General features: G+C 35.5%; 1 protein-coding gene across 4 annotated transcripts in view; it reads left to right on the plus strand.

Moving 5' to 3' along the window:
• LOC149064558 (polycystin-2-like) overlaps positions 1-12,038 on the plus strand; it is a 150,370-nt gene extending 138,332 nt beyond the window's left edge. For 3 of the 4 annotated variants that reach the window (XM_089254701.1, XM_089254703.1, XM_089254704.1), the window contains exons 14-16: positions 5,785-5,932; positions 6,521-6,650; positions 10,560-12,038. In XM_089254701.1, the coding sequence (XP_089110827.1) occupies positions 5,785-5,932; positions 6,521-6,625 (253 nt within the window). In that variant the 3' untranslated portion in view covers positions 6,626-6,650; positions 10,560-12,038. The remainder of the gene's footprint in view (positions 1-5,784; positions 5,933-6,520; positions 6,651-10,559) is intronic. The other variant, XM_089254702.1, reaches the window with a different exon arrangement.
• The last annotated feature ends 2,061 nt before the right edge of the window (positions 12,039-14,099 follow it).

A 14,099-nucleotide genomic window follows, 5' to 3' on the forward strand; every position in this document is an offset into this window, starting at 1 on the left:
GGTTATGCAAATATCAAGCAGATACCGGGTACAGATTATACAAGTCTATGCACCAACATCAAGCTATTCTGAGGAAGAAGTAGAAGACTTTTATGAAGAACTAGACAAGCTGCATAGTAAAAGAAACCATCATATCAAAATAGTTATGGGTGACTTCAATGCCAGAATTGGAGAGAGAAGAAATGGTGAAAGCTCAGTATGAAGTCATGGTTACGGTGTACGAAATGACAGAGGAAACCAACTCAGATTTGTAGAGAGCAAACAGTATGCATCATGAATTCATTTTTTAAGAAGAAACTCCAAAGAAAGTGGATCTTGAGAAGCCTACCTGGAACAACTAGTGAGATAGACTACATCCTATCTAATAAGGAGCATATGATCCGAGACTGCAGTGTTCTCAACAAATTCAATACAGGAAGTGATCATCGACTAGTTAGATGTAGAATAAAGCTTGACACTAGAACGGAAAAAACAAAACTTATCAAAAATAGAAAACTGTCATTGATATGGTAAAGCTTCATGAACTTCAATATAAATTCCAGTTAGAGCTGAAGAACTTATTTGATTTGCTATATAACACCAATGAGGATGAACAAGATGCCACCACGATGAACAAAACTTTAACCACTACCCTAAAACAAGTAGCAAAAGAAGTCACTGGAGAAAAAGAAATCAAATCGATGAAGAAAATAACAGAAGAAACAAAGAAACTTATGAAAGACTAGAGAGAATTTCAGATTAAAAAGAATGACCCTAAATCAAAAGTGGAATATGCAGAACTTTGCAAGACAGTACGAAAGCGGATTACAGAAGCTATCAGGAAGTTTAATTGCAATATTATAAAGAAAGCATTAGAGGATAATAGGAGCTTAAAATCAGCACAACAAAAACTGTGTGTTGGGAGAAAGGAAATTTTTGCACTAAAAAGGAAAGATGGAAATGAAATCATTAGTATTGTTGAGGAATTTTATAATTTTATTAATTTTATTATTTACCCCTTTGTGTTGAAGAGGACAACCTTGCTCAACAACACAGAGATAGAAGTAGAAAGCTATGTATACCCGGGACAAGAAATTACTATGGACAATGGAATCATTAATGAAATAAACAGAAGGATCAGGATTGGATGGATTTTTGGCAAAAACTGTGTAATTCTGCAGAGTCACATGCTATTATGTCTGAAAAGAAAAGTTTTAACCAGTGTGTGCTACCAGCACTGACTTATGGAGCTGAGACATGAACACTCACAAGCAAGACAATACAAATACTCTATACCAGTGGTTCTCAACTTGGGGCCATATGGCCCCCTTGCGGTCTTGGGATGTTCTAAGGGGGCCACGGGAGAAAATCAGAAGTAAGGTGATCCACGACAGGTGGTGAAGGGAGTCATAGAGAGCTGTGAAGAGAAAAGCTTTAAAAGTGAAACAAGTGATTGAAAAATATTACTACTTTCAGAATTCATCAGATCCGTCCATACAACCAGGAGCATCTTAACCCTTGGGTCTATGTGGGGCATGACCCGGGTCTTCATGTCTATAATGAAGGGAGGGGGACTGCACTATATATGGGATCTGATACTATGATTTTCATATGTAAGCTGTTACTTCCAGCTAAGTATGGAGGGCCGCCAGAGCAACGGTTGATGTGTTGAGAGGGTCGATTTATCGTGCATATTCATTGGATCATCCCGTATTTTACACAGACCGTTTTTTGCAGTATAATTTGACTCCTGGGAGAGATGATAATCCACCATTTGAATCCGTGCCTAGCCAGAATTCCAGAGATTGATCTGATTTATTAAAATTTCATTCATAATAAAAACATAGAAAGTATTTTGAGAGGCATTTGCCAGTATAGTAGCTGCTTTGTTCACAAATTGTCTCACAAAATCGGATGTGCCTGAAGATTGGAATAATGCGATGATGGTTTTTCTTTACAAAAAGGGTGAAAAAGAGGATATCAAGAACTATCGACCAATCAGTCTCCTATCAGTAATTTATAAAATCTTCACCAAAGTGCTGACATATAGGCTTGAATCTAAATTGGACAAAGCTCAACCAAAAAAAACGGGCAGGATTTCGAATTTGATTCAGTACAATGGATCACATCCAATCAGGGAACTTATAGAGAGACACAAGGAATACAAATTACCATTGTGTATGATTGTGTAGGCCTTCATTGATTTTGAGAAAGCGTTTGACTCTGTCATCGAATCTGCTGTTGTCAAAGCTCTAGATATAATTGGAGTAGAGAAGACTTATATATACACATCAATATTATCAAGAAAATATATGACAAAGCAACTGCAATAATTCGTTTGGATGAAGGAAAAGCAAAGATTAAACTTGGAAAAGGAGTCAGACAGAGTGATACTAGCTTACCAAAACTCTTTACCGCTGTTTTAGAAATATTCAGAAAACTGGATTGGGATAAAAAGGAATTAAAATAAATGGAGAATTCCTCAACCATTTGCGTTTTGCAGACAACATTGTTGTTATCAGCAGTAATCCAGACGAACTAGAAGAAATAATACAAGAATTGGCGAAGTCAAGTATTCAGGTGGGCTTGAAAATTAATCTGCAAAAGACTCAAGTTATGTTCAACCCGTTTGCGTTGAAAAGGACAATCTTGCTCAACAACACAGAGATAGAAGAAGTAGAAAGCTATGTATACCTGGGCAAGAAATCACCATGGAGAACGGAATCATTAATGAAATAAACAGAAGGATCAGGATTGGATGGAGCACTTTTGGCAGAAACTGCATAATTCTGAAGAGTCACATGACATTATGTCTGAAAAGAAAAGTTTTTAACCAGTAGGGTGTGCTACCATCACTGACTTATGAAGCTGAAACATGGACACTCACAAGCAAGACGATACAAAGGCTACAGACAACGCAAAGGAGCATGGAAAGATGTATGCTAGGTATCACAAGGAGAGACAGAAAACGAATCACTTTCATAAGGAACCACACAAAGGTATATGATATCATGGAAATGGGCTGGACATATTGCAAGAAGACAGGACACCACAGGAAGGTGGACCACAAGTATTCTAAATTGCTACACCCGTGGTGTCAAATGTCTGAGAAGGCATCCCCACGCAAGATGGATTGACGAGATCAGGAAAGTGGCAGGAGTCAACTGGATGGCTAAAGCATCAGTGAGAGCAGAATGGAAAAATTTAAAGACCTTCATCCAGCAGTGGATTGAAAATGGTTGTTGATGATGATGATAATTGAAACGGTCCAGATATTGTACACTATGATTGAAACGGTAGACAGAGTAACAGCAACCAATTTTTAACCAGTTTCTGGACACTAAATATTTTGCCGCTTTTAGTTATTTTCCTTTCTTCTACTAATTATAAATGCTTTTTTAATGCCTATTTTCAGAATTTTTAGTGCCTTTTTGTCTGCCTACTTTGACCATTTTTAGTGCCTAAACTATTGGGCTCTATGAATTAGTAATTACCTCATTATTAATTTTTTTTGTTAATAATTTTAAAATAACAGTAAAGAACATTAATCGACCAGATGACTGGTGAATATGAGAAAAGAAAAATATCGTATTTACACATACTCACTTCAACCATTGCTCGTTATATCTTTGAAAGAATAAAAATTCAAAAATTAATAAGTATCATCATGCAAGTTGAAAACAAATCATCGGAAAATTTCATATGAAATTATATATTGCCATATATGCTATATGTTTTTCAGTCAATGCATGCTTAAAAATCCTCATGTTCACACATTGAGGGAATGGATCAACTCTGCACTATATGATGCTGAGTCCTCAGTAATTTTTTCCCACCAATAAGGGTAATCCATTGGTAATTACAGAGTTCTATTAAATAAAAATTATTTCTCTTTAAGTAATTTGAAACCTTTCATTTTGTATGAACATGCAAAGTTGTTCCAGACTCTGCCACGAAGCTGGGCTGAAAGAGATCTCGGCAACGGGATAAGTCCAGTGGCAGAGTTCTGGCGTTCAGTCATTCATGTATGAACATGCATTGATGCTTACTTATTTTGCCTGCTATAGTTTTAAATTCAGATCGGTATCTCTGTCATCTGTACATACTAAATTTTGCAACTTTTTCAAAACCACTGGTGCTGCAAATCAACAGAAAAATAAGCATGTTAAAAAAATAAAATACTTACATAGAAATTATATTCATTGAGAAAAACGGGTAATCTTTGTGGAAAAAGGCTCACTAGCTTTGTATTTTTCTTTTGGCATGTTATATATTTCATCAGAAATTCATTGACTGGATTGGAAAAATTTACATTGCATGAAAGAGAAGTTGTAGTTGTTATTTGTATTTTTGTAAAAGGCATGAAATTTTACTGAGATAAAAAAAAAAAGAACCATACATAGTTTTAAATATGACCGTTAGCCATGATCTTATATTAAACGAGTTGGACTTTATATTTGAATTGAATATCCTCTGAATGTATCGGAAAGAATGAATGTTCAAATAGAAATATCAAACTGAAATTATCTAAAACTGTTGAATCAAAGATACAAACAAAACTTGAATTTGTTTTTTAGAATTTTGTACGGAATAGATTTAATAACACCAGGTTTATTCAATTCCTTTTCAGAACTAATTTTAAATGAGGCTTTTGATGAATACAATGCTGGTATTCGAATATACGGTCGAATAGTGAAAACGATAAAGTATACAGATGACCTTGTTCTATTAGCAGGATGCCCAGCAACATTGACGAGACTACTCTCAAGGATTCACAGCAAGGTCCAGAAGTAGGGGATGACAATAAATATAAGCAAAACGAAAACAGTGTCAATGGGCAAGAAAGCTTATCACTTCACAACAAAAATCAAAGATCAACAACTACAACAAGTAACATCACCATTATTGTTAACATAACAAGTTAACAATAATGGCAACATTGACGAGACTACTCTCAAGGATTCACAGCAAGGTCCAGAAGTAGGGGATGAAAATAAATATAAGCAAAACGAAAACAATGTCAGTGGGCAAGAAAGCTTATTGCTTCACAACAAAAATCAAAGGTCAATAATTACAGCAAGTAACATCGTTTAAATACTTGGGGGGTTTGATCACGGAAGATGGTTAATTGCAGCAATGACATAAGATCTAAAATCACCCTTGCTAAACAATAATTCCACTCTAAACAAGGATTACTAATGAACAAAAACTTACCTCATAGTTTAATCTTACTGAAATCTATGAAAACGCCTGATTAAGGTATATGTGTGGTCCGCCGCACTATATGGATAAGAGACATGGACCATAAACAAGAGAGACACGAAACAATTGAAAGCGCCGGAGGTGCATGTTGTGAAAAGGTCAAATTCACAAGTACTGACACAGGCTGGAGAGAGTCACCAAATCCTGAAAAGGATTAAATACAGACTCGTACACTGGTTAGCACATGCTCTCTGTCACAGTGGATTGCTACAAGATATGATGGAAGGCAGGATTGAAGGGAAAAGGCAGAGGGGAAGGCCCAGGATTACCTGGATCTCAACGCTACTAAATGACATAGAATGTACCAGCTATAACTAACTGAAGAACAAAGCCCAAGACAGAGATGAGCGTGGCTGCTCAACATGGGGGCGAACCAGTCTTAGGACTGATATATCATTGATTATGATAAGTTTTAAGAATGACATTGAATTATAAAGGATGCATGCACATTTTTATTGGTATAAGTTATGATATTAGTATAATTGGATAAACTTTCACATCATTAAATATAGATGGCACATAATATTTTTGTACTTACTTTAGGTTAAGTCGCCGTGTAGATAGGATGGAACATTCTATCGGCAGTATTGTCTCCAAAATTGATGCTGTGCTTGTGAAAATGGAAGGAATGGAGAAAGCGAAAGTGAAAAGACGCGAAAATATGAATAAAATTTTGAATTCAATTTCAGAAGTAAGTTATATGGGTAGGAATGTTTTTTTAACTTTCATTCGTTTATTTTCCACAGTCTGTGTGTTCATGTTGAAAATTTCCCATGTTTTGGATATTTATCCACAGACTTTAGTTGCAAAGTTTTTTCAAATGTTTTGAAATGCATTCCAGCATGTATAGGTAAATATGGTTCTTTTAAATGATTCTACACTGTAATGGACACGAGAAAATTTTTGCTCTTTTGAAAGGTACAGTATAGAAATGTTAAACGACTAAAAACAAAGTCTGGTTCACTGAAACAAAGCTCGATTTTACAAACCTCCAGTTTATAAACTATTTTTTTACGAAATAGTTTTCTGCTTCTCTAATTATTATTCGGGCGATTTTCAGCTGCAACGGCATAAGTTTTTATCCATTCTTTTAGGCCCAACATTGGCGATATTACAACACTAAGGACAAGATTATTCTATATACACACTCTTGTCCTGTTTTTGATTCTTTCAAAATTTGAATTATTTATTTAATTTATAATTAGACATTACACAATTTAATTGCTTTCAAATAAGATATATTGGAACTGATTTTTTTAATATGATAACAATGTTCCAGAGTGAAAATATGGATGAAAAAGCAAAAAGACAGCAAATGGAGCAGCTGGTTAGAGAGGAGCTTCAGCGCTGGGACAGTGACACTTCTCTGGATGGTCGTCGTTAACTGAAAGTTCTCTTTAAGGTTTCATGTATGCTTTCTTCTTTTAATGAAGATTTCTGATTTGCCAATAAATTATTTATTTCATAGTAGAACTTTAATTAACCTTTCAACGGCCAATGTTCCCAATTGGGAACAACATCGGTTTTATTAACTAGAAAGAAATATTTTTCTTACATGAAAGCTCTTGATTTTTTTTCCTGAAAAAACGAAATTCCAAATTTAATTTACATTTATGCCATAAATTTAATTTTTTTAAAATCGCCTATTTTTGAGGACAAATAAAATGTATTTATACAAAAATTGCCACGTTTTTAAGACAAATAAATTCAACTGGTCGAATGGTCGACGCGTTTCGGCTCTTCAATGGAGAGCCGTCATCAGGACCTCGTGGTCAGAACTCACACGAATGAAGAGTGATGTTTACGTCTGGTCGTCCGAAGAGTTCGCCTTTGTATTTGCTGCGTCCGAGTGGTCTTTGGATGCGAATTGGGGAGCCATCTGTTGTAAAGTGTTGAAAGTTTTTTCACGACTGAGGTTAATAAAGCCTGTCCAAGCTGACGAAATAGGTGGTGTGTTTCTTCCATCATTAACGAGGAAATTCTGGCATGTTCTGATGAAGTATCCCTCGAGAAAATTCAATTCCGAATTGTGTGTTGCTTTTTTAAAAACAAATGCTTTGTCAAAATCAAAATGATGTGAATGTTGCCAACAGTGTTGGGCAGTAGCCGAATTATCCGTCCGTCCCTTCTCAACATGCTTTCGGTGTTCGAGAACTCGAATATTTAGATTTCTTCTAGTTTGGCCAATATATCCATTTTCACAATTCTTGCATGGGATGAAGTAGATACCAGATTCTTTGGAGGGTGAGATAGGATCTTTCTGACCACGAGGTCCTGATGACGGCTCTCCATTGAAGAGCCGAAACGCGTCGACCATTCGACCAGTTGAATTTATTTGTCTTAAAAACGTGGCAATTTTTGTATAAATTAAAACCAGGCAAAGTTACTCATTTTTTGTGATAAAATAAAATGTATTTTTCTTTGTTTTGATTTAAATGCTGTTTCTATGGACATGGGCAAGTCCAGAAAACACATGAATTTTAAGGTTGACATCTCTAAACTAAGGGATTAGAAGAGGAAATAACAGAAAAAAATTTAGAAAATCAATTTAAATCTGTCACTTTTTTGGCCGGGGCCCATGATGCTGTTAAGATGGCCCTGGGCAGGTGAGAAGCTGAATTATTTCCCTTGCGTTTATTTGACTGTTCCGAAAAAATTGCTGTTTGAGAGCACCAAAATGTACACTTGCCCCTTGTGATAGAGTACATTTTTTTCTGATATTATTGTTCCAGGCGATGTCTTTTTCACTCAAGTTTTCTCAGCACCTCCATTGTCAACGTATGTCTCAAAAGTAATCAATGTGAAATTTTACTGTTGGAAATTTTTTATGTCAATTTTTGTGTGAAAACAAAAGCCCAAGCTACTATCCCTTACAACCTGCCGCCCAGGTGCAACCTCACTTAAGCTGCCCCTAATTGAAAAGTAAATATTAATTAAGTGTCTGGGCTTGTCAATGCTAAAATAAGTGGCTTTCAAGGAAGCAAGATATCTCGTCAATGCCGCTTGAAGGGTTTAAGTTCCACATAATTATATCTTTTTTTGACATTGTGAATAAATTTAGACCAAGATTTTTTTGTGACATTAAAAACCATTATTTTGACATACCAACCTAAAAATTTTTTTCTAGTCTACCATCTATTTGGCAACCTATGCCAACATCTATTTGGCAGTCATCTCCATAGAGTACCAATTTTTATTGAACACAGAGTAATAATAGATCCCTTTGCAAAAATTGTTTGTCTTGATGTATATTATCACCACTGTTCCTTCTAAGTCAGGGGTCTACTGACCCCTTGAGGTTCGTGAAGAGATTTCAAGAGGTCTGTGAGCTTGGATGAGAAAATAGTTAACTTATTATTTTTACAAAATAATATACAGTAGAACCTTGATTATCTGTTCACTGATTAACCATGCTATGGAAATTTCAATTTTGTGTTCAATTTTTTCTTATTTGTATTGTTGGTTTTTTTTCATAGGTTAGAAAATTTTGTGGTTTTTGTGATGAAAACAAACATTTTCATTTCGTGGAACTGGATTTTTTCATTCTTTTACAGACCCCCCATTTTCAGAGCCAAACTACCATTTCAAAGCATTGAAACAGCAGCCTCCATATGCACACATAAGAACTGGACATTGTATATCAGCACTTGAGGATTTACAGGCAATTACATGAAATGCTGAGAAATTAATCAATATATATATATAGGCGTAATGCTACATATTCTTTGCCAATTATTCACAAAAACATTAAAAAATTCATTTCTCTTACCTAATACCCAAGTTTTATAACTCTCTACCCTTGTTAGTTGCATTTTTAATTGGGTTGCTGTATTTTTGAAATATATGACATCCATATTTTTATGGGCATCTTTTTCTCAGCCACCTCGTTGGGCATTTTGCCTGTTGTGGCATTGTATTTGTATATTGAAATTACGAATGCTTCGTCTCTTTACACGTACAAAAAAGTACCTCAAAATATATCTATTGTCTATTGATGATATCTCCGTGCACTTTTAATCTTTTGTTTTTTTAAAGAAATCGTCCCTCACACTAATTAAAGTAATTGATTTTCTCCCATTATATTTATCAACATTTTAAATATTTTACCTTTCTGACAGTAGCTCAATTATTCAAATCATACGTATTATCTCTAAATTTGACATTTAAAATGCACCCACCACATGTTGACACAATGATGTTACTATTAATTTTTTGTTTTACCCTTCACCCATCTATTTGATATTTAATTCTATCAATTTCTCTCCCCGTTTATATTTGCCTTTATGTAAAAGTGTTTATATATAGGTAATTCTCCCCTCACACATTGTACTTTTTTTTTAATTAACCCATCATCCAGTATGTGACAGTCATGTTCACCTTGGATGAAAAGTTGTTTCTATTTGTATATGTATGCTTGTACATTTCTTTGCTAAATAAAAATTAAAAAAAAAAATATATATATATTGCAATTGGAAGATAAGGCACAAGAATGGTGTAACTTCAGACGTGGTCTAATGACTGCATGACTTATCGGTTGGTCCAGCGCTATTCATTTTTTGTGTCATTTTTGTAGTACATTTGAAAACTGTGCAGAATTTCTGACAGGAAAAGATGACAGTGTTTTTGGGCTATTTGTGATCACCTTCCCCAACATTCCCCCTCAAGGTTCTACTGTATTTCTGCCATCAATGAAACATATTAGTAGTGTGGATATCCTTCAATAAGTGTAATTTTTATTGAATTTTTTTTTCGCACGGATAATATGAATTTATAGATATATAGTGGATAGTCATTTTAAACAGGTAAAATACATAAGTACTTCTTTCTTTTCCAATTATATTTTCAATCATTTTTTTTTACTCCTGGCAGTTTAACCATGCTTTTCGCGTTATCTGTGTTCACCTTCCTCACCATTCGCCCAGATAATCAGGGTTCTGCTGTACTGAATCAGTGGCCTTCATTTTATTGGGTCCAGGGAGTTTCATTTACATGAAGGACCAGTGGGACATGAAAGGTTAAGAGCTTTAGCGACACAGGTGCATAGTCAAGCACATTAAAAATGCTGCACATAAATTTCTGAAGTACACCAAAGGAGGATACAGCATATTCCCATTTCGCTCACAGGAGAAATAGGTCCTCTCTGTAATATAAAAATTAAGGAAATATGTTGACTGATTATCACCCCTGTAATAATGGGCATAGTTCTGGCTTGTGTATTGATGAATACTAGAAAGTCTTGATTAATTTGTTTCTCAAATAAAAGTTCTTAAATGAATATAAATATATTAAATTGATGAAAAATTCTTTCTTCTTTCCAGATGCTAGACATTCATGCTTTTTTACTCTGGGAATAGCATTAGTCCAGCCACTTGTTTGCATAGAACCAACTGCAATTCAATACACACTAAGGGGTTCGCTTATGTAGGAGAACCTTAGAATTGCACTGGGACCAAAAAATCATTTTGTTCTAGTCAATTTGTGTTTCATGTATATGTTCAAAGCTTTTTGTTATACAATGTGAAAGTTGATAACAATGTGAAAGTGTTGTATAGAAGTTATATGCCTGGTTCATAATCATAGTATATGCATATTATGATTAAAAAAAACCCAATGATTAAATCACCAAAATGTGTAAATATTTTATGAATATTTTCATAAACTTCTTTGAAAAGAATTATTTTGAAAATGAAAATTCAGTGAAAAGTGTATTTTTTTTTGTTATTTTTTATATAAATAGTTACAGCATGATAAAAATTAAATGATTATATAGTATAGTTTCAGTCTTTGAAGCAGTAATTACAAGATTTATGTAATGAAATCAGTGTCAAATATTGATTTTAAGTACCAATGAAGCAGATCACAGAGGGCAAAATAGCCCATGTAGGTTGCACATAAAAATAGAATCATGGTAAAGAAGAAGGAAACTCATTTCCATCATTGAAAATCATAAAAACATTGATATACTTTCAAAGATGAATACAGAGTTACATTTGAGAACCCCAGAGAGATCTACTCAATGTTTACTATGATTATTATCATATGTTTCTGAACTTACTGACTTTGACGACAGAATCTGTGAAAGGAGCCCCCCCCCCACCCGACAGTTTTATTACTCACATTTTGAAAGTTATAGCTGAAAAGAAGTATATCCAACGCTGATAGTTCTAAATAAAAACACTAGGCAGAAAAAAAGAAATCTATTCCAGTTTTCCTAGAAATAGTGAGAAGTAATATGGTGAAGCACAAACCAATCAATCTCTTACCATCACGATCATCGATGACACATGGTTGTCAGATTGGGAAGCAGCACATGAAAGTAGAGTATCCGTCTCTACTAAGTTTCTAGGCTCCTACTGAAGAGTTCTAGGCTCTTCAGTAGGCTCCGAAATGGCTGTATGATGTTTTGAGATTTATTTTAGGCTATCAATGTTGAACTCGAAACAGTTAGCTATTTCACATGTTTGCATGACTTGTGTTTTTTAATAGCTTAACTGACTCTGAGAAACACAAAATATATAGTACTTGTGTAGATATGGATGAAGGTTTTTCTTCTACAAATAGGTTTCAAATTTTACCTGAAACATTTATATGTATTGACATTCTGTTACATATATATAAATATAAAATTTTATTTCTTGAAATTATTAAATTAGGAATCTGCATTGATCAATTTCTCCTTGATTTATCTTATTCTTTCATTGACAAAAGAATGTTTATAGTGTACTTTCTTATGTAAAAGTAACACACTACATTGAGAAAAGAATAAATACTGTACATCGCAAGTGGTCTAAAAACCATGTATGGATGTCGTCTATTGAATGAAGTATCGTATTCACTTTGATGATGCGCTGGAAACAAAATACATATTCAAACTCTGAATTTAATATGACTGAAATCGAGTAAAAAGATTTGTTTTGCGTTGTTCTATGTTCCATTGTAACCTGGTTTCCAGCAATCTGGAATCTAGGAAGTCAGGAACATGAAAAGTGGTCGTCCTTCCCATTGGCGTATGCAGAATTTTCTGGAGGAGGGGTGGTTTCAAATTTTTTTTCTTCTCGGGGGGGGGGGGTACATTTTTTCCTGCAAAATAACACCATAATCGGGTTTACGGAAAATTCACCGCCATGCAATTCACCGACAGTTCGATGCGAGTCAGTTAGCGACGGAATGATCGATTGAGTGACCGAGTGAGTAAGTGATTCAGTGAGTGAGTGGGTTACTGATGCAATGATGGAGTAAGTCAGTCCGTGAGTGAGTGAGCGAGCTGCTAAGTGAGTGAGTGATCTTGATCTATTGAGTGAGTAAGTGCCATATCCTAAAGATATGGCGGAAAGTTTAAATAATGACTTTATGAGAAGAAATTGAGATGATATGGATTCGGGTTGCTGTATTTTTGAAATATATGCCATCCATATTTATTTTGGGAATTTTTTTCTCGCTGGGCATTTTGCCTGTTGTGGCCTTGTATTTGTATAAATTACAAATTGCTGTTGCCCAATACAAGATAGTAAATTCAACAAAATTCCATTAACTCTGTTTTACTCAGAACCTTCTAATGGAATGTTAAAAGGGATAATAACAGAATTAAAAGATATAAAAATGCTTAAAATCATCTCCTGTTATCACTTTGATATTATAAAAAACATCACTAATCATCAGTAACCAATGGATTTTTTTTATGCTGAACTAGCTGTTACCCGCGATTTCACGTGATGAACTTTCAGAAATCCCGCCTTAGTGCGTATCTATATGTACTCTATATTTATTTTATATATATACAATATATACACGCCGCTGTGGTGGTCGAGTGGTTATAGTGCCGGACTCGTGATGCGAGGATCCGGGTTCGAACCCCACAGTGGTGGTCGGCTGAAGTTGGTTTTCTGTGGTTCCCAACTTCAAGGCGCGAATGCGAGCCGATCTCCCCGTTAAAAAGTCTCGCCACAGAGAGCAGCAGGCCTACAACGTTACAAATATTCAATCATTACACTTCACTCACAATTTGAAGTATAGATGGCAGCACTGAAATATCATACACAACACTAGCTACACACTCAGACTGTTAGGTGCACTAACTTTGTTCCAGACTCTGCCACGAAGCTGGGCTGGAAGAGATCTCGGCAACGGGATAAGTCCGGTGGCAGAGACCCTGGCGTTCATTCATTCATGTTGAAACGCTCGATGCCATCCTTCTATAGAATTGTTGGTATTAGGGAAATCGTTACGCGTTCCTTGAAAGCAGTTCCAAATGTCGATGTCAAAGCGCGGCTGACGACGACCACCACGACGAAGAGGACGCCTGATCCAAGTGTCTTCAAATCTACACTTCATCATAAATACGTTTTCGAAACAATCGGATTTTTTAATCATTTGTGACACTACTAGGTTAAAAACTAACTAACTAACCAATTCACTCACTTACTGACCATTCACTCACTCCCTCACTAACCAATTCACTCACTCCCTCACTCACTAACCAATTTACTCGCTCGCTCAATCACTGACTCGATCAATCACTTACTCACTCAGTCACTACTGGGTCACTCACTCACCCGCTCAATCACTTACTCACTCGGTCACTCAATCACTTACTTACTCGGTCACTCAATCACTTACTTACTCGGCCACTCAGTCACTTACTCAGTCACTCACTCACTCGGCCACTCAATCACTGACTCGGTCACTCGCTCAATCACTTACTCGGTCACTCGCTCAATCACTTACTCACTCGGTCACTCACTGGGTCACTCAGTAACTCAATCGCTCACTCCCTCACTAACTGACTCGCATTGAACTGTTGTCGGTGAATTGCTAGTCGGTGAATTTTCCTAGTGGTGAATTTTCCTAGTGGTGAATTG

Source organism: Pholcus phalangioides, unplaced genomic scaffold (genome assembly GCF_987345545.1).
Source record: "Pholcus phalangioides strain wild (caught in Gottingen) unplaced genomic scaffold, Ppha-v1.0 ptg000042l_1, whole genome shotgun sequence".
Taxonomy (NCBI): domain Eukaryota; kingdom Metazoa; phylum Arthropoda; class Arachnida; order Araneae; family Pholcidae; genus Pholcus; species Pholcus phalangioides.